This window comes from Cetorhinus maximus, chromosome 18 (genome assembly GCF_964194155.1).
Source record: "Cetorhinus maximus chromosome 18, sCetMax3.hap1.1, whole genome shotgun sequence".
NCBI classification, from domain to species: domain Eukaryota; kingdom Metazoa; phylum Chordata; class Chondrichthyes; order Lamniformes; family Cetorhinidae; genus Cetorhinus; species Cetorhinus maximus.
The window spans coordinates 10085160-10106776 of NC_135896.1; the positions used below are offsets into that span (position 1 = coordinate 10085160).

Genomic DNA, 21617 nt, shown 5'->3' on the forward strand with positions numbered 1-21617 from the left:
ACATTACTTGCACCAATGCTAAACTGACACAGTTTATAGCATCTAAAAAGCATATTGCTGAAAAAAGAGACATGCTATTGAAGCTTTTCAGCAGCACTTAAATTCTGCACTACCGAACGACTATATAGAAAATGTTGTCGTATAAGGGTCTGGTACATATAGGGTTAATGTGGGTCTGATACAATACTGCCCATACAGTGATGTAAGAGGGTACGTGACCCAGACCTAGGAGTCAGTTGGTGTTGAACAGAGACAGGCTAATACTTGGACATGGAGATAGCTCCTTGCCTGCACCCTTTACTGTAGATATGTATATAGTTACAAGTAGTTAATAAAGACTTGCTGTTAATACATAGAAGACCACGAAGACTTCTTTAACAGACACGTTCTGCAGCCAACATCATTACAACAGATGTGGGCATGAGTGCTGGGTAATGCCTGAATACCTCTCAGTCATTCGGCTGAGATCATGAATTGAGTAGAGTGGGAGATCAAATCTGCCACCTGCCATTCTGTGGTCCTCCAACATACTGAATTCCTGAAGTAAATACGTGGCACACTTTTATTCTGTCATGGTGAAAGGGCAGGAAACAAAAGAAATGACTTTCGGAAGCAGTTAAATCGCACTTACCTCTTTCACATGTTCTCCCCCAGTAGCCCATGCCTGTGCAGTCGCAGATAAACCGGTTCCAACCTTCCCTGCACACTGCGTTGTTCTTACAAGGATTGCTGTCACACTGTTTTATGCTCACACGTAAGCAAGATGGCTTGACCCCAGCAGCGTTCTGTTCCTCAGCCAACTGTCGAATATCCTTGCTCCTGCCATCAATAAACAAGTCCCTGATGCAGCCAACATAGCCGTAATTGAGCATGGCTGTCCACAGCTCTGTGGGCAAGATGGAACCCATTCTGTTGTCTGGCAGGCCTCCAAGGTACATGTCCCCCTCCAGGTCAAGAATCTCGCTATCTCCACTTGCCGTGAACGGGGTGCGTCGACTATTCACCGATATAGTACCTGCAAGAGAAAAACCAGGTGACTTAGAAAATGTTAGTCCCACTTTGACCGAATGAGTTATTTTGTGCCTGGAGCACGTATGGCAATTAGAAGCTTCTGTTTCTTAATATAGGTGAAATAATTGCCTTGGCTTCCTCCAATAGCTCAGTGTGCTAATGTGATATGACAGCACCTTTCAAACCTGCGATCTCTACCACGTTGAAGGACAAGGGCAGCTGACACATGGAATCCCACCAGCTGCAAGTTCCCCTCCAGGCCGCACACCATCCTGGCTTGGAACTATATTGCTGTTCCTTCACTGTCTCTGGTTAGGAACCCCCTTTCTCACAGCACTGCAGACTCATCGCCACCACCTTCGCAAAGGCAATTAGGGACGGGCAATAAATGCTGACCTTGTTAGCAACACTCACATCCTGTGATTGAATAAAATCACACAGGCGAGAAGGGCACTGTCTAGAGAGTTAGCTAATCGTAACCAGGACAACAGAAAGTGAGAGCAGGAACACGCATTTATATAGCGCCTTTCCATGTGATGTGGGCATTCCAAAGCACTCAGTTGCTAATAAAGTGCATTTCAAGCAGAGTCCTTGTTGTAATGGTGTCAAATTGCACAGCAAAGTACCACAAGCAGTAAGACGACAAGCTGCTTTAAATGCTGGTTGGGGGGGGGGGGGGGGGGTCCATTTCGGTTCGGACACCGAGACACCTGTTCTGCAAATAGCGTCGTGGGATCATGGGAGCCACAATTCACAATTAGTCTCAGCGCTTCTGGGATAGCGAGCGAAAAATCAGCCAGCATTCCTTATTCGAAATGCTTTCGAGCAACTCCTGTTGGAATCCCACGTGTGTTGACATTAGGTCAGGAACAGGCCAGGCTTGACGGCTATAACAGCACAGTCAAAGAGCCTGCTGACTCTTAAGGTTCAGACATGCCAAATGGGCTCTCAAGACAGGCATAGGAATAGGGGAGTGAGGAGTCCATTCAGCCCCTTCCACTATCCGATTAGATCATGGCTGACCTGGATCTTTTTTAAAAAATATTCTTTCTTGGGGATATGGGCGTCACTGACAAGGCCAGAATTTTTTTGCCTATCCCGAATTGCAGTTAAAAGTCTGGCATCACATGTAGGCCATCCTCTCGAATGAAAGGGGAGAGGCCAAAAATACAGCGGAGCCTTAGAAAGGGAGGCGTTGAGAGGGAGGAAGGGACTTCAGGTGAATCAGCGAAAAGCACTTTGAGAAAACAATTTCAAAGTGTCTTCACAGCTGAGCTAAGCTTCCAGGTCATTTAACCTGCCTATAATTTAAACAGGATGGATAATGAGGTTAAAAGCAACAAAAAAAAAAGTTTAAAAATTTAATACCGAGGTGAGAGAAGAATGGAAGGACAAGTGGGGTGCCACACTGGGGATTGCACTTTAGGAAGGGTGGGAAGGCTTTAGAGAAGATGCGGAAAAGATTTACACGATCAATCCAGGGATGAGGGTCTTCAGTTATGTGGATACATTGGAGAGGCTGGAGTTATTCTCCTTAGAGAAAGTTGAGAGGAGATTTGATAGAGATGTTTAAAATCATGAGGGGTTGAGACAGAGTGAAGAGAGAGAAACTGCCCCCATCGGCGGCAGAATCAAGAATCAGAGGATTCCGATTCAGGATGATTCAAAAAAGAAGCAATGGCGGCATGGGGAAATGCTTCTTATATAGTGGGTGGAATCAGATCTGGAATGTTCTATCTGAGTGTGTAATTGAGGCAGACTCAATTGTGGCTTTCAAAAGGGAATTGGATAGGAACCTGAAGAGAGAAAATGTGCATGGCCAGGGGAAAAGGATGGGGGGGACTGGGACAAGCTAAACTTCCCTTGCAGAGGGCCAGCCCGGGCTCAATGGGCCGAATGACCTGCTTCTGAGCTATTACTGTTCTATAATTCTATAATGTAGGTGTCTGTGGAGAGCAAGGCCATTCTGGACAACCACATGTGTAAGTAAGTCTCTGCATCTCGAGGATTTCCAGCTCAGAGTTGTTGATTTGGAGTCTTGAGGTGCTGATATTGCTCTGCATCATTGAGAGACACTTGGATCCAGGAGGCAGCCGCACCCCTTAATTCGGTAGTGATACAGGTTTAGATAAGGGTTCGGGTGGGGGTGGCTGCATGTCAGGCAGATAAAGGGATGCCACAAGCATTGTTGGAGGAGCCTTGGCCTTGACCCTTATCCAAAGGGTCCGCGGTTTCTATTGCCTGTGTGGATGAGCATAAAGTCCGCAGGGTGAACAAGCAAACTGACCATGACGTCATACTAGAACAGGAAACCACGAAAAGGAACGTGGTTGTGATAAGAGCCAGTATGGTCAGGGGGCTAGATACCTTTCTCTGTGGGTATAACCGGCGGTTCCGAAGGTTGTCGTGCCTGCTGGGTGACAGGGCTGAAGAGATTTCGGGCAGGAGTTTCTGATCCCAACACTGGCATTGTTGCGGGCAGGATGGAAAACTTGAGGAGCTGTTAAAAGTCAACAGCTCTCAAAATGTTCCCATCCTGCCCATGGCAATGTCCGCCGCTGGTGGGGCTGGAAGATCCCGGCCCTCCTCACAGCTGGAGGAGAACTTTTGAGTGGGAGGGGTAGGATCCAATTGTCATGGTCCACAAAGGAAAAAATGACACAGGTCGAACTAGGAATGACATTCTACTGAGACAGTGTGGTGAGTTAAGATCAAAATTTCAAAACCTTCGAATCTCATGGGTAATAATCTCTGAATTATTATCATAGCCATACACACGCTGGCCTAGGCACAAGCAGATTAGAAGGCTAAATATGCGGCTGAATGAGTGGTGTCACACTCAGAGATCTGTTTCCGACCATATATCCACACCATCATTCAGACTGCCTGTGTGACATAACCTGACTCCGTCCACACCTCAAGCTAATCTTCTGCTGAACCCTCATCCAGGCCTCTGTTACCTCTGGACTTGACTATTCAACACATCTCTGGATGACCTCCCACATTCTACCCTTTGTAAACTTGGTCATCCAAAACTCTGCTCTTCACATCCTCACATTAAAGCCTGTTCACCTGTCATGTGCTCGTTGACTTACATTGACTCCCACTCAAACAATCAAACCAACCAAATATTAACATTCTCATCCTTGTTTTCAAATTCTTCCATGGTCTCACTCCTCCCTATCTCTGCAATCTTTTCCAGCCCTACAACCCTCCAAGAGAGCAGCTACTTTAATTCTGTCCTCTAGAGCATCCCTGATTTTAATTACCCCACTATCAGAAGCCTTGTCTTAAGCTATCTAGATCCTAAGCTCTGAATTCCCTCCCTTCACCTCACTGCCTCTCTACCTTGCTCCTCAAAATTGCTTGACTAAGCTCTTGGGATGCTTTTACTGCAGTAAAGGTGCAATCTACATGCAAGTTGTTGTTGTACAGAATGATTTTAACCTAAGGGTTTTTCCTCCTGAACTGAAACTAAATGAAGCTTCTTCGATTATTAATTTTTCAAGTTCAAAAAAGAACCTTAATAGATGCCTCGCCCCCATCAACACCAGTTAAAGGAGTTTCTGATAATTCTCCTGAAGGGGACAGTGGGTCAATACATCGCCCAATAGGTAAAAAGACTGTGCTGAGTAAGACTAACCCATACCAAATCGTGAAGTCCCCAGGGTCAATACCTCACCTGTGCTGAGCTGGCTGGTTTCTACTGAGTAAGACAGGGACACCATAAATGATCCCAAACCCCTTGGACTGCACCTCTCTTGGGCACCATCTCTCTTGCTTCCTCTACTGTTGCGAAATTATCGGACTGTTTAGCTGATATTCAGCTCTAGATGAGAAGATACTTTCACTCCTATTGAGAAGACTGAAGCCATTGTTTTCAGTCACTGGTCCAAACTCCATTTCCAAGCCACTGACTCCATTCTGCTCTCAGGCAACTCTCTGAGACTGAACTAGACTATTCGTAAACTTGATGTCGCATCTGATCCCGAGATAAGCTTCTGACCTCATATCAGTTCCCTCGCTAAGAACACCTACTTCCACCTGCCTGGGCCCTAAGCTCTGGAACTCCCTCCCTATCCCTCTCCACCTCACTAAGACAATCCTTAAAACCCACCTCTTTGACCGAGATTTTAGCCATTTGCTTGAACATCTCATGTGGTTCAGTGTTTATTTTTGTTTTATAATACAAGTTTGCTTGACTTCACCCCTGTCTCAGCTCATCTGCTGCTGAAACCCTCATTCATCCTTCCCTTACTTCTACACTTGGCTATTCCAAGGCAGACTTGGCTGGCCTTCCACGTTCTACCCTTCATAAACCTGAGGTCTTCCGAAATTTTGCTGCCCGTGTCCTTACTTGTACCAAGTCCTGGTCACCTATTGCCCCTGTGCACCTTAACCGATATTGGTTCCCAGATAAGCAATGCCTCAATTTGAAATTTGTCACCCCAGTTTTCAAATCCCTCCACAGCCTCATGTCTCTCTACTTCTGTAATCTTCACCAGCCCCACTGCCCTCTGAGATAGCTGTGCTCCTCTAATTCTGTCCTCTTGAGAAACCCTAACTTTAATTGTTCTACCATTGGTTGACATATTTTCAGCTGCCTAGGTCCTAAGCTCTGGAATTCCCTCCCTATACCTCTCCACCTCACTAAGACAATTCTTAAAACCCACCTCTTTGACCAAGCTTTGAGCTATTGGCTCAAACATCTCCTTATGTGGCTCAGTGTTTATTTTTGTTTTATAACACTCCTATGAAGGGTCTTGGGATGTTCTATTGCACTAAAGGCACTATATAAATACAAGTTGTTGGACTTGGTGGTGAAAAATAAACAGCTTTAGTCCCTCTTTGTTCTCAATATCCAGTAACACCTTGTTAGAAAGTGTGTGTGCTTGTTCTCGTGTGCCTGTGGTATTAAGTGAGGATGGCATCAGGCTAGGGTTGCCAGCTCTCATTAGATGTATTCCTGGAGGTTTCATCAGATGGCCTCAGTTCCACTTGTCCCACTCCAACGGTGCGCATCATCGGTCACCCGACACATCCATATCTCTTGGCCTTCCCATGGCCAACAGAATAGAACAAACTCTTCATAACCCAAATGGGTGACTCCTGACGGTCATTCGAACAATCTTTTCTCCAGCCTTTCCACTATTTTTTATAACGAATAAACAGAAAATTGGAAATAAAAAAAACTTTAAAAAAAAAAACGCCTGATGATTTGAGTCCAGAATTGCTTCGCAGCAGCGTCCAGCAAAGGTGGCGGGGGGGGGCGGGGCGTGTGGGGATGGGGTAAATCTTCACTTCCTGGTCACTTTAGGAAAATCCTGGGCAGTTGGTAACCCTACATCAGGCTCAGGTATGTAGCAGCCCCTTTTCGATCCAATGCTCAGGTAACTTCATGAGACTCATTTTCTCGGCTAACGAATGATGAACAAGAACTTACAATGAGGTTCCACATGGATCTATGGAGCTTTATGTTGACAACAGTTAATGCCTTCAGAATGGAAAGAGAAAATTGGAAGGCACCACAATGTGAAGCCCAAGTTATTTTCATTTTTTTTTTTGACAGGGAGGGTCATTATTTTAATCTTCTTTAATCCTGGTGAAAATATGGCACAGGTCAGAAATCATGTTAACAAGGAAGACTGATTTTAACATCACATGATGTTGCAAGTGTAAAACAAAATCCCATCCCACTACTAAGCTAGTAAGCTGTGCATTTATCAGAGTGCAGTCATTCTTAATCCTCTGCCAAAGCTTACTGTTCACAGAATTGGTTTTTGCTGGGCCTTTGGAAAGGAAAATGTATTATTTTGTATTTAATTTTTTTTTTATTGATCTTGGCAAACTCCTCAACAGACATCAATATTTTGCTACCTTCCTTACCTGATCTGCCGTCCCGTTGTATGTCCACATGATACCATTCTCCGTCGTTCACCTTCCTGGTTGTGGATTTGATCTTGATCGCCCCAGAGCCCATGTCCAGTAGCAAGAACAGGTTCCCATCCAGGAGCTCAACAGCAAAAAAGTCCACTTTGGTTTTCTTCAGGCTCCGCAGGTCCTTCCTTTCCTGCTGCTTTCCATGCGTGAACAGAATGAGGCCACTGGGCTCAGACGTGCGAAAATCGAACGAAATTGAGCCCATTTTCTTGGTGTTCCATTTTGGCAAGCTGATATACGCCTCCGGTGTCTCGAATGATATGGGGTCCAGGGTGGCGACGTTTTCGCACGTGAACACAACGTCACCGTGGATCTTCATTTTGGGGTCCTTAATCCTCGCCAGGCGCGAGAGCTCTAGCCGGATGTCATTGTTTTTATAAACCACCTGTCAATCACAGCAAAGATAAAACACCACAAGGTCAGCTTTGGTTCAGCGGCAAATGTAAATGTTTTATTATCTGTGTAGGTTATCAGGTAGGTGAGGAATGAGAAGGCAGTGGCTCGACACAGAAGGTTGTTGTCAGAACAAGGACACCTATTCTGAATTATAATGAAAATAAATGGGCAGTGTCAAAAGATTCAATCTATAGTCAAATGTTAATCTAAAACTGGTAGTGGGGAGGGGCAAAATTCACAGTATAAATCAATTCCATTCATCACTAAACAGTGAAGTCCTGCTCAATTTGGCTGACTTACTGGTTGATTCTGACCATTGTTTATTGAAGAGAAAGGTCCTACAGTGCTGAATTTGGAATTCAGAAACTGTATTTTGCATCAGAGAATCATAGAATAGTACCTTCAGTCTATTAATTTTGTGTCAACTCTTTTGAACAGCAATCCAATTAGTCCCACTCCCTCCGCTTTCCCTATATCCCTGTAATTTTTCCTCCTTCCAGCTTTTATCCAATACCCTTTCGAATGCTACTATTGAATTTGTATCTACCATCCTATCAGGCAATGCATTCCAAATCCTTATCACCCGTTGCATAAAAGATGGTCTTCCTCATGTCATCTTTGGTTCTTTGCCAATTTAGCTTAAATCTGGACTCTCTGGTTATCAATCCTTCAGCCATCGGAAACAGTTTCTCCTTATTTACAAAAACAGAATTACCTGGAAAAACTCAGCAGGTCTGGCAGCATCGGCGGAGAAGAAAAGAGTTGACGTTTCGAGTCCAATGACCCTTCAACAGAACTGTTCTGTTGAAGGGTCATTGGACTCGAAACGTCAACTCTTTTCTTCTCCACCGATGCTGCCAGACCTGCTGAGTTTTTCCAGGTAATTCTGTTTTTGTTTTGGATTTCCAGCATCCGCAGTAGTTTTTTTTGTTTTTTTCTCCTTATTTACTCTATCTAAACCTCTCATGATTTTAAACACCTCCATCAAATCCTCTCTGCTCAAAGGAGAACCACCAATGCTTCTCTAATCTAATGGACTCACTATAATTTGAAACTCAAGAATAAACAGGGGACTCTAGAAGAACCCTTTCACAAAACTGCATTCGCACCTTAAGTGGTTCTGGTGATGCATATTTGAGGCTTTTCCCCTTATCTTCTCTGGCATCACCTCAGGCATTGAACCATCTTTTAGTTTTATTTCAAGGACATTACAGATCAACTTTAGCTGTATTTCCTGTCCTGTATATGCGTGTGCATGCCTATGTGCTTGTTTTTAACACAATTTCTCTTTGTTATGTTCCCACTTAAATGCCGTTAATTTTTCATTTCTGATGAAGTGTTAACTTCTTGTCTTTTCTCCACAGATGATGATTGACCTTCTGCATTTCCAGCATTTTTTGTCTTGGTTTCAGATGACCAACACTTGAAGTGCTTTGCTTTTTATTTGCCCTCCCTTTTCATAAGCCACAGTACACATCAGTCCCAACAATAGGGTTTGCCAACTCTGGACATACTTTGGAAGTGCCATTACGTGACCTCCTGCCCCCAACTGCCATGACCCCAGCCCCGCACGTTCGTCATTGGTCAGCTGACATGTTTGCCCTCACAGTACACCGTCTTCCTATACGATCAGAAAGCAAATAGATCCGCTACCCAATCGGATGATTCTTGACTATCAGTCAAACAGGTGTCTTTCCCCACCCCCCCATGTCCAACATTTTTTTAAGCAATAAATAAAAATTCAAAGAATTTGTTTTTTTTTAAACAATGCCCTTATGATTTTTCCTTAGGGTCCTGGCAGCAGCAATGTCCTGGAGATTAGTCTTTAATTTCTGGAGACTCCAGTACAATGTTGGAAGGTTAGCATCCATCTCTAAGACCAATGACTATTTGGGGTATATATTATGAAACCCATATCTACGAAGAGCATATTAAACCAAAAAGCTGCTGGCTTTTTGAGTTTGCTCCTTCTAAACAGGAGCCCGTCCTGTACTCTGAAATATTATACAAATAGACATTAGACATGAGCTTAGAGTATATAAACTGCAGTAGCACTGCACCACGTTAAATCATCTTAGCTACATAGTCAATGAGGACAAATGTAACTTCACGCTAAACAAGTTTTGTTCTGATAAGTCAGCCTCATGTATTTTTGCGCTGCAACAGCATGCAAGCAGTGGATGGAATATTGATGCACCGGTGGAGATATCATCATTGTAATCTTGGCCACAGAATCCAATGACATTTGGTGCACAGCCGGTTCACAACATCCCTGGCTTTTTATTTTTGCTTTTGTTCAATTTGTCGGTTTTGTAGCTCAGGGCAACTTGAAGTTTCCAATGCATGGGCAAGCTCATCTCCTCCCAGCAGAGGGTCAACATTCCAGAACAAGAATCAACGATTAATTAGGCAAATTTATTCATACCAGAATATGAAATCATACGTTACATCACTGTTGGTCTTCAGGCAGAACAAAACGAGCAAAATTCATCCCCTAGCCTATAAGCTCAAAAAATTAAACATCCAATCTACTTATCTATAAGTTACCTAGGGAGGTACCAATACCACTGCTCAGAGATACTGCGGAATCGTATAAGTGCTCCTGTGTCTGGATACTGTTGCCAGATCCTTTATCCTTACACTCCTGCTAAAGAACCTTTCACATTTAGTGTCAATGCCTCGACTTTTTAATGGCTCCAGTTCCTGAAGCTTTATTGCACAATCTCTTACTCCATGTCCTTCTTCCTCAGGATTATAAAACCATAGGACACCCCATCACCATAAGTTAGCCATTTCGCCAAACATTTGCAGGCTTGTAAAAACCTCGCTGACACTGTGCTGCTTACCATTTTTCATCATGTGCAGCTTTGGTCGTTGCTGCATTCAAGATCTTGGTCCTTTACCTAGAGTTTTCTCTTTAAGATAAACCGTCACTTTTGCCACACTTCATCAAAGACACATTGATCCTGATTTTAACTGCCCGCAAGTGGCAGAAAATGGGAGGGAGGGCCAATTCGGAACATAGGACTTAGGAACAGGAGTCCGCCATTCTGCCCTTTGAGCTTGCTCCCCCCGTTCATGGCTGATTTGGTTGTGGTCTCAACTCTACTGTCTGCTGCTCATAATCCTTGACTCCCTTGTCTATCGAAAATCTATCTAATTCAACCTTTAATAAATTCAATGACTCAGCCTCCACTGCTATCTGGGGAAGAGAATTGCACAGACTAATGTCCCTCTGACAGTATCTACCCCATTAAGCTCCTTCAGGATCTTACGTGTTTCAATAATATCATCTCTCATTCTTATAAGCTCCAGTGGGTATAGACCCAGCCTGTCGAACCACTCCTGAGCTGCTTCTAATGCAATTATATTGTTTTTCAAATAAGGGGACCAAAACTGCACACAGTATGCCAGACGTAGTCTCACCAAGACCCTGTACAAGTAAGTAAATGAATAAATAAAGAAGCAAACAGTCAAAATCCATTTCCTGGGGAGGAAGACATGACCTTAAGATAAACCTTAAGCCTTCAAAAATTATCTTTCCCCTTCAGACTCTCAATGAATTTCATCGCCTGTAAGACAAGGGTAGGAATGGTTGGGTACACCTATGACCCCACATCTCCTTTTGCTTTCAGTGTAATTACTTGTTGGTGTAGGATTATTTTTAAGTAAAAGAAAAACTTGCATTTATATAGCACCTTATTTTCATAATATCAGGGTGCCTCAAAGTATTTCACAGCCACAAAATTTGTAATTGTTATTTCGTTGGAAATTTTTTTTTTTTACAACAATCGCTGATAGTTTCATACTTACTGAGCCAGGATTTATATTAAAGATTTAATTAATTCAATTTAAATTCCACCAGCTGCCATGGTGAGATTTGAACCCATATCCCCCAGAGTTATTCTGAAACTGTTATTTTGTAGGAAATGCAGCAGTCAAATTTCACAAACTGCAATGTCATAATGGCCAGATAGTCTCTTATTTAATGGTTGGTTAAGGGGTTAAGGGATAAATATTGGCTGGGAAACCATGGAGAAACCCCCTACTCTTCTTTGAATAGTGCCTTGAAACCATTTACATCAGACAGATGGGGCCTCAGTTTAATGTCTCATCTGAAAGATGGCACTCATGAAACTCTATCGTTTCCTCAGTACTGATGTTGATGGTGTGTTAATTATATTGTTAAGGTGCAGAGGTGAAGGGCATTGTTTAACTAAGTACTTGGAGTGCTTCTAAAGAAAAACTGAGAGACTGGTGGGCACTGTGAGGGCTGGAGAGCATCATCAGCCTCCAAACCAACATTGTAATTGGATTAGCCAAGTTTCCTTTAAAAGTTTTGTCTTTTTGTTATAGTATTCCTTTATGGGCCTGTCAATGAGTTAGTTAGTTAATTTGCTTATTTCTATTGGTGCTCAAAAGCATATGAAAAGAGACTGCCAGCTCACTGGGTGGTGGGTAGGCAGGGAGCAGACATGTTTAATGCTGCATTCTGCGAATAAACTGATAATCAAGAAAAGAATGAGTGTCCAATTTTATGCTTCACCAGCTGGTTTGGGATTGGAATAACACTGAGCTTGAGTACCATCCTTGATATTGTGGAGGCAAATTGAGTAGATGCATTTAAGAGGGAGCTAGATAAACAAATGGGGGAGAATGATGGAGTAGCAGCAGTAATGTGACTAGACTAGCAATCCTGAGCACTCTGGGGACATGGTTTCAAATCCCACCACGCCAGTTGGTGGAACTTAAATTCAGTTAATAAATTCTGGAATTAAAAGCACATCTCAGTTACGCTGGCCATGCCAACGATCATTAATTATCGTAAAAACTCACCCGGTTCACTAATGTCCTTTAGGGAAGGAAATCTGCCGTCCTTACCTGGTCTGGCCTACATGTGACTCCAGAGCCACAGCAATGTGCTTGACTGCCCTTTAAAAGGGCCTTGCAAGCCACTCAGTTCATGGGCAATTAGGGATGGGCAACACATGCTGGCCTTGCCAGCGACGCCCACATCCCATCAAAAAAAAGAATTTAAAATAAAACAAATTGAAGATTAGCCTGATAGGGTGAGACGAAGGGGGATGGGAGTGGGACCTGAACACTTGACTTTTTGTCTTGGGAAAGAATGGTAACAACTCAGCCACCATGAAACCAGCAGTCAGGTTTTTTTTGGTGGGGTGGGAGGCGGAGGTGGGGCTGAGTTGGCATTTTTGAAACTGTTAGTGAGTGTCCTCTAGTTTTCCAGGTTGGCTTGTATACAGGGAGATGAACAGAACTTCACTTCCAAATAAACAATAACTTGAAGCTCATTCATAACACTGTCAAGGTTGAGTTATGAGTCTTTTCTGCTTGTGAAATAAGTTCCATACCCAATTACTGTGCGCTGTACTCTTTCATATAAACCACAAAGGACCACATTCACAATCATTTCCTTACAATAACCTCTGGGGATAAATTACCTTTCTGCGTGACAGTATCAATCCATATTCGAGATGTGGGGAAGTGAGTTTATTGCACACACAAACCTTTATGCAGTGAGGTTAGCCCTGCTAAGATCATTGAACTCCAGTTTATTACTTTGTTTCTGCAATGTTCAATCATTTTGCCTGACAAGGGCCCTTATACTCCTTACAAAAGTTAAAATTAACTGGAAAACCCTATCTCCTCCCCTAATTATTTTACAAGAATACACAATTTCCCCCACTGTAACCCTACATGACCTTTACTCAAGCTCCTGGTTTTTTCTTTTCCCTACTCTTACACAGAGTGTACAGCAAGAAACAGCCCATTCAACCCAACAGGTCCGTGCAGTATTTACGCTCCACATGAACCTCCTCCCAACTCTCTTCACCCAAGCTTATCAGCACAAACTTAATTTATTGTGCTTTTTTATCTTGCGCTTAAATGCATCAGCGTTATTCACCTCAAATACTCCCTGTGGTCACATTCTCACCAATCTCTAGGTAAAGAAGTTCTGCCTGAATTCTCTATTCAATTTATTGGTGACTCTCTTATATTTATGGGGCCTAGTTTTAGTCTCCCCCTCATGTGGAAACGTCTTCTCTATGGCTATCTGAACCCCACCCTAATTTTAAACACATCTACCAGGTCACCTCGCAGCCTTCTCCTTTCTAGAGGGAAGGTTCCACAGCCCGCCAGTCGCTCCTGGAAAGTTGTACCCTCTTAGTTCTGGTATCATCTCTCAATCCATTTTTGTGTTTTGTCCAGTGCTTCTGTATCCTTTCTGTAATTCAGGGACTAGAAACCGCTCACAGTCGTCTGAGTCTGGTCTCACCAAAGCTCTATAGACATTAAACATAACTTCCTCCAGACGTAATGCTTTACCCGTAGAAGTGGCGGAAGCTGTTATTACGTGGAATATCCTCCCAGAGACGAGGATGGAAACAGAATCCAAAACGTAGACTTCAAAAGGGAAGTGAATAATTGTGTAAAGAAGGAAAAAAAAACAAACTGCATACCTGTCATGAGTTGGATTGCCTCCTTTTTGTGCTACAAAATCCAATTACTCTGTATTGCACAGAGCAGGAGGCTATTCAGCCCATTGTGCCTGTTCTGGCTCTTTGGTACATCTATCAATTAGTTCCACTCCTCATAACCCTGTAAATTTTGCCTTTTACAGATTTATCCAAGTCCCTCCTGCAGATTACTTTTGAATCTTTTTCTACCACCCTTTCTGTAGTCTAAGGGTCTTCAAGTTAGTAAGGGTTAATGTGGGACTAGGGAAACAGTACCACCCACATTATGATGCAGAGAGTCACATGATGGTAGACGGCGCGTAGTGAGAGCCTGAGGGAAGTCAGCATGAAAATAGCACCTGGACAGGGCTATACCTTGGAGGTGTGTATATAGTTGTGTGTTATCAATAAATGGTTTGTGTTCAGCCACACAAGCCTCCAAACAACCTTACAACACTTCCAGGAAAGGCATTCCAAATAACTCAGAATCACAGACATGTTAGAGTGCAGGAGGCGGCCATTCAGCCCATTGTGTCTGCACCGGCTCTCCAAATAAGCAATTCATCTAGTGCCGTTCCCCCACCTTCTCCCTGAATAAAAGAATGTTTCCTTATATCACTTCTGGTTCTTTAGTCAATCATCTCTAGTTACTCACCCTTCTGTTGTTGGAAAGTACAACAACCTCAACTTCTCCAATCTCACCACATAGCTGAAGACCTTCATCACTGGTACCATTCTAAGTGAACCTTTTCTGCACTCACTCTGAGGCTTGGGATCCTACCCAAAGTGTGATGTCCAGAATTGAACCCAATCCTCCAGCTGAGATGTGAATAGTATTTTGTAACGGTTGAGCACAAGTTATTTTTCTTTTTAAATTCGTTTTTGGGATACGGGCATTGCCAGCAAAGCCAGTATTTACTGTCCGTCTCTAATTGAGAAGGTACCGGTGAGCTGCTTTCTCGAACCGCGACAGACATGTGGTGTAAACACACCCAGAGTGCTGCGAGGGAGAGTGTTCCTAGATTTTGTCCCAAAAACAATGAAGGAACGGCGATACAGTTCCAAGTCAGGGTGGTGTGTGGAACATGCAAGTGGAGAGCATTCCATCACACTCCTGACGTGTGCCTTGTAAATGATGGACAGGTTTTGGGGAGTCAGGAGGTGAGTTACTCAACACAGAATTCCCAGTCCCTGACCTATTCTTGTAACCACAATACTTATATAGCTAGTTCAGTTCAATTTCTGGTCAGTGGTAACTCCCTGGATGTTGATTGCGGAATTCAGTGATGGCGATGCCGCTGAATGTCAAAGGGAGATGGTTAGAGTTTCCCTTGCTGGAATTGGTCATTGCCTGGCACATGTGTGGCCTGAATTTTACTTGTTACATATGAGCCCAAGCCTGAACATTGTCCAGGTCTTGCTACATTCAGGCATGGGTCGTTTCAGTATCGGAGGAGTAATGAATCGAACTGAGCATTGTGCAATCATCAGGGAACATCCCCACTTCTGGCCTCATGATGAAAGGACGGTCATTGATGAAGCAGCTGAAGATGGTTGGGCAGAGGACACTACCCTGAGGAGCTCCTGCAGGGATGTCCTGGGGACTGCAGATGGATGCACCGTCAAGAAGGCAGCTCACCACCACCTCCTCAAGGGGAGTTAGGGATGGGTGACAAGTGCTGACCTTGCCAGCGACACCCACGTCCCGTGAGGAAGAAAACAAATGCTGCTTTTCTTCTATCTCACACACAGACGCTGCAATGCTACCCTCAACTATTGCATAACAGCTCAAGCTTTAGAAGGCTGTGACAGTTCATCGAAAGACTGTTGTCATTTTTCTGACAGGGCTGAGAGAAATTACTTGAGCTGTACAATTTCAAAGGTAAAATAGTACTGCCCCAGAGGCAGTTGGCGTGATTTGTTTCCTCTTACAAAATCAGTCCCTGGTTAGCAGCTCTTGGAAGGTTCCTTCAGCTAACAGAATGCTCTTCAAATTATGGGAAAGATACAGACTTAAGGACATATCAGGCTATTATTTGCTTACAATTTGAATTTTCTATTTCTTTCTTACTGCCGGCTTTATTTCAATTCCTATTGGAATAGATTGGGTCAATAAACAATCTTAGCAGCCTCTTCAGGTAGACTAACATGAGTTATCTTCACGTCTTTTAGGGATTAACTTAGTGCTGGAATCAGAAATCAACTTGAAATTGCCTGCAGTCTGAGAACATTAAGTTTCAGGCGAAGCTGATGTGCTCAGAATGGGAGACAATGATATCCTAGCGCAGAACGAAATTTGTTTTTAAACAAACAGACCCACCAAAGTAGCAATTCTGGAACGTGATTTAACTATTTCAGTTTGTCAGTATTAACCTTTTTTGACATTTATTAATGACCTGGACTCGAGTGTACAGAACATAATTTCAAAGTTTGCAGATGCCACAAAACTCCGATTGGTTAGTACGAGAGGTGATATCAACAACATGGTACAATTTTAAAGTGGGTGCAGAAACACAGAAATCTGGGGGTGTTTATACACAAATCTTTGAGGGTAGCAGGTCAATTTGAAAAGGCTATTTAATTGGGATCCTTCGCATTATTAGTGGAGATATAGTGTGCAGTATAGGAACAGTAGCACAGTGGTAGTGTAACTGGATCTAGTAATCCAGACGCCTGGACCAATGCTCCAGAGACATGAGTTCAAATCCCACCACGGCTGGTAGAATTTAAATTAAATTAATCGAAATAAATCTGGAATTAAAAACTAGTACCAGTAATGGTAACCATGAAACAGCTGGAATGTGGTTTAAAACTATCTGGTCCACTGAATGTCCTTTAGAGAAGGAAATGTGCTACCCTACCCCGGCCTGGCCTACACGTGACTCCAAACTCACAGCGGGCTGCTTTGTCCTGGATGGTGTCGAGCTTCTTGAGTGTTGATGGAGCTGCACTCATCCAGGATGGCAGGTGGAGGGTATTCCATCACACTCCTGACTTGTAGGTAGTGGACAGGCTTTGGGAGGTCACCCTAGTGAGTTACTCACTGTAGAATTCCCAGCCTCTGACCTGCTCTTATAGCCACCTTTCATACAGATACAGTCCTCCACTCTATCAGGCTACAGTGGAAAAGAATGAACGGGGTGTGGGGCTATTTAACCTCTTCCCCACAGCCAACCCAGCAAACTAGCCATTCTTCTTCTTCTGAGGCAGGTCCTCAGGATCGAGGATGATTTGCTCCCATTCCAGACCGATGGGTACTGGGATGGCTGATTAAGTCCAGTGTGCGATGAGCAGACTCTGCCACATATGAGGCAGGTGATGCTTGAAGAGCTGGGTGGATGGGTTGCTTGTGGAGCTCATTTGGATGAGTGGAAGGTGCCTGTGCGTGATTTTTCTTTTAATGTGGGGGTGGCTGTTGCACGTCAACTCGGTCTGAGCAGAGCAAGGCCTTGGTCCGATGGCAAGAGGTTTCCGAGATGATCGAGGGCTGGCTCTACTGTTAGACATTAGCACAGACTGTACATGGTCATCCGCTTTTTCAATTGCTCTGCATGAGCTTTGGGAGATGCAACTTCAGTGGGGCTGACAACCCTCCAAGATTTTCCTGGATTCTCCAGGAATGGAGGTTAGTCTCCAGGACACCGCTGCGAGCAACAGCAACTGGGGGGAGAAAATACCAGGGGCATTAAAATCATTGTGCTTTTTATCATTTTCTTTGCTCACCATCATTCATTACCTATAATTGATATTGGAGCTGGGCCTGGGGAGGCCGAATGGGGTTTCCTTGTGAGGTTTCAGAGAAGCTCACACGCTTGGTCTGGCTCACAAACACCCAAACGTAAAGAAATAAAATTACATTCTGAGCTTCTTCTGGAGCCGGCTACACTTATTGGCAGATTAGCCTGGATGGGAAGACACAGTGCCTCAGGTGAAAATGATGGTCAGGCCCTGATGACATTATCAGAGCCCAATTTGCACATTTAAAGAAATACCTCCCACCTACTAAAAAGGGCAGCTTCAGATTACAACCTGTTGGGGACAACAGCAGGATCAGAGTGGTTACCTCGCCGCAGCTATTTTAACTGTTCTTCCTCCCAATTTCCACCAGGTGGCCAGAGTTAAAATTGGCCCCTGGGTGTCCAAACTGGAAAGTTTGGAATTCTCGAGAATTTTTTTTTCATTTTTCTTTTACTTTTTCTTTTACTCTTGTCATGGGATGTGGACATCACTGGCAAAACCAGCATACACTGCCCATCTCTAATCGCCTTTGAGAAGGTGGCAGTGTTCCGCTACCTTCTTAAACTGCTGGAATCCATGTGGTGAAGCTACACCCTTCACAGTGCTGTTAGGGAGAGAACTCCAGGACTTTGCTCCAGCGACAGTGAAAGAACAGCGCTAATATATGGTTTGGGGACATGGAAAGCTGTGGAGCACAGGTCCTCAGCAGGAACGCTTATTAGCTTGATGGCCAGGAAATTAGCATTTTGGAAACTTTGGCCCAGATTTTCACCACGATGGAGGACCTCTCCGTCGTGGTGAAAATCCCAGGAATGGCCGAAATTTCGAAGCCCCGCCCCCGAATCCAGCATTCCCCGTCTTCACAAGGGTGGGACTGGAATTGGGCCGGGTTTCGCAACATGCCCAATTCACGGAGGCAGCTGGCCATTTAGGTCACCAGCTGCCTCCACTGAAGTGGGATTTTGGGAGAGCAGGAATGTAGAATCTGGAGTGTGCAGATTAAAACAGGTACGAGGAGGTCTGAACTTGGTGTATTCTTATGGATAGCCAGGGTACCCTTTTAGAGAGGTAAGGTACCCCTTTGGATAGAGTTCCAGGACACCTTTGGGATTGTTAAAAGTGAACATGAATATGCACTTTTTACGCACAAGCTGACTGGAACTGTAAGCTGTAAAAGAGATGTCCAGCTGTCCAGGAACTGACCGGCTGTCGAGTAAATGTTAAGGAGCTGTGCAGCTGTCAAGTCTGACAAAGCAATCCAGGAAGTGTCAAAGCCGTCAAGGAACTGTCCAAGGATACTCGGTGAGTTGGCATGTACAGGGTAAGGGCAAAGGGTGGTGGGGGTATGGGTTGGCATGAGTTGGCACTAATTTGGCAAAGGGGTTAGGGGGGAATGGGGTGAGTAGAGGGGTATTAAGTTAACATTGGGGTGTGAGGGGTCATGCGGGTTGAGTAGCAGGGCACTAAGTTGGCATGGGGCGTGAGGGGCCATGGGGGCTGGATAGAGGGGCACTAAGTTGGCACGGGGTGCAGGGGCCACAGACGGTTGGGTGGGGACATGGGTTGGCATTAGTTGGTGTGTATTGGGCATAAGGAGTGTGAGAGGGGTGAGGTCTGGAGGGATTTTTTTTGGGTTTTTTAAAATTATCTTTTATTAATTTAAGTAAAGTGCCAGGGCACGGGGCGGACCTTCCACCCAGCCTGCCTGCCTCTGCGCCCGGCAGCCTGCAGGTTCATTCCGGGGTCACCCACCCTGACTCCTGTTTCAGCCCGGCCCACACCTCCCGACTGATAATCCCGCCTGCGGGGCGGCCATTTTGAAAGGTCGTGCGGACTGAGCCAGGAAGTCTCCTGATTCGACGAACCCGACCCGGGAACGAAAATCTGGCCCCTTTGCTTTGAGCGCTCGCTTGGGTGGAAAGAAATAGGAAAGCAAATTTGTTTTTAAAAAGGTATAAACTTGTAAATGTTGATGTTCACAGAGAGACTTAGGTGTACCCGTGCAAGGAAAGCCAAAAGTTTAAAAGCAGGTACGGCAAGCGATTAGAAAAGCAAATAACATGTTGGCCATTGCAAGGCAGATGGAATATAAGAATGAAGAAGTTTTGCTAAATTGAACCAGGTTTCATTGACACCACACCCAGAATGCTGTGTCCAATTTGATCTCCACGTTTAAGAAAGGATATAAGCAAAATACTGCGGATGCTGGAAATCTGAAACAAAAATAAAAATAGCTGGAAAAACTCAGCAGGTCTGACAGCATCAGCGGAGAGGAACACAGTTAACGTTTCGAGTCCGTATGACTCTTCATCAGAACTCAGGAAATATAGAAATATAGATCTGTCGGCATTCCGCAGGGATCATTCCCTCCGGGACACCCTGGTCCACTCCTCCATCACCCCCTACACCTCAACCCCCTCCCACGGCCAGGCAACCGCAGAAGACGCAACACCTGCCCCTTTACTTCCCTTCTCCTCACCGTCCAAGGGCCCAAACACTCCTTTCAAGTGAAGCAGCACTTCACTTGCACTTCCCTCAATTTAGTCTACTCCATTCGTTGCTCCCAATGCGGTCTCCTCTACATTGGAGAGACCAAACACAGACTGGGTGACCACTTTGCAGAACACCTTCGGTCTGACCGCAAGCATTACCCAGACCTCCCTGTCGCTTGCCATTTTAACACTCCACCCTGCTCTCATGCCCACATGTCCGTCCTTGGCTTGCTGCATTGTTCCAGTGAAGCTCAACGCAAACCGGAGGAACAGCACCTCATCTTCCGGCTAGGCACGTTATAGCCTTCTGGACATAACATTGAGTTCAACAACTTCAGATCATGAACTCTCTCCTTCATCCCCATCCCCTTTCCGATACCCCTTTTTCCAATAATTTATATTTTTTAAACATATTTTTTCTTTTCTCACCTATTTCCAATATTTTTAAATGTATTTCCATCCATTGTTTCAACTCACCTTTTAGCCTATTTCAATCCCTTCCCCCCACCCCACCCCCACTAGGGCTATCTGTCACTTGCTCGTCCTGCTTTCTACCCTTAATGTCACCATTAGCACATTCCTTAGCTAATATCACCACTGTCAACACCTCTTTGCCTTTTGCCTATGACACCTTTGGCAATCTCTTCTTTGCCTCCACCTATCACTGGCCCTCTATCCAGCTCTACCTGTCCTCACCCCCTTCAACCAGCTTATATTTCACCTCATTTCTATATTTCCTCAGTTCTGATGAAGAGTCACACGGACTCAAAACGTTAGCTGTGTTCCTCTCCGCAGATGCTGTCAGACCTGCTGAGTTTTTCCAGCTATTTTTATTTTTGTTTAAGAAAGGATATACTTGCACTGGAGGTGGTAAAGTGAAGGCTCACTGGATTTAGCCCTGGAGATCTTGAAACATTCAGGTTATGAGGGGCTTGACAGGGTAGATACTGAGAGGTTGTTTCCCTTGGCTGGGGAACCTAGAACAAAGGGCACACAGTTTCAGGATAAGGGGCCGATTGTTTAGGGCTGAGATGAGGAGAAATTTCCTCGTAAAAGGGCTGTGAATCTTTGGAATTCTCTACCCAGAGGGTTGTGGATGCGGGTTAATTGAATGTATTTAAGGCTGAATTAGGCATAAGTTTGGTCTGTCAGGGAATCAACGGAGATGGGGAAGGGGCGGGAGAGTGGAGTTGAAGCCCATCAGCCATGATCATACTGAATGGTGGAGGAGCAGGTTTGACAGTTTAGTCCTGCTCCTATTTCTCATCTTCTCATGTTCACTGGCCAGCTGCCAAATTTACTGAGAGAGATCAAAGATAACGCTGGCACAGGAACCAGCCGAAATGAGTTTGGACTGCTTTGATGTCAATTCAGATACATCACTCAAGACACATTCAATGGCAGTCAGAAACTAAGCTAAGGAGGAAACTTCCTATTTTCTCGTCCCTCGAAATGGAGAAGAATCTCACCTTCATGAATCCACAACTGTTTTTATCAATCTAAAGTGAAGGCGTTTCAACCTTGCCTCAAATCGGTGCAACATATTCCTGACACATGATTT

General features: G+C 44.4%; 1 protein-coding gene across 2 annotated transcripts in view; it reads right to left on the minus strand.

The window, feature by feature from the left end:
• nrxn3a (neurexin 3a) overlaps positions 1–21617 on the minus strand; it is a 1687706-nt gene that overhangs the window by 1179350 nt on the left and 486739 nt on the right. For both annotated transcript variants that reach the window (XM_078562069.1, XM_078562067.1), the window contains exons 6-7: positions 6898–7336; positions 632–1015 (exon numbers count right to left, since the gene is read on the minus strand). In XM_078562069.1, the coding sequence (XP_078418195.1) occupies positions 632–1015; positions 6898–7336 (823 nt within the window). The remainder of the gene's footprint in view (positions 1–631; positions 1016–6897; positions 7337–21617) is intronic.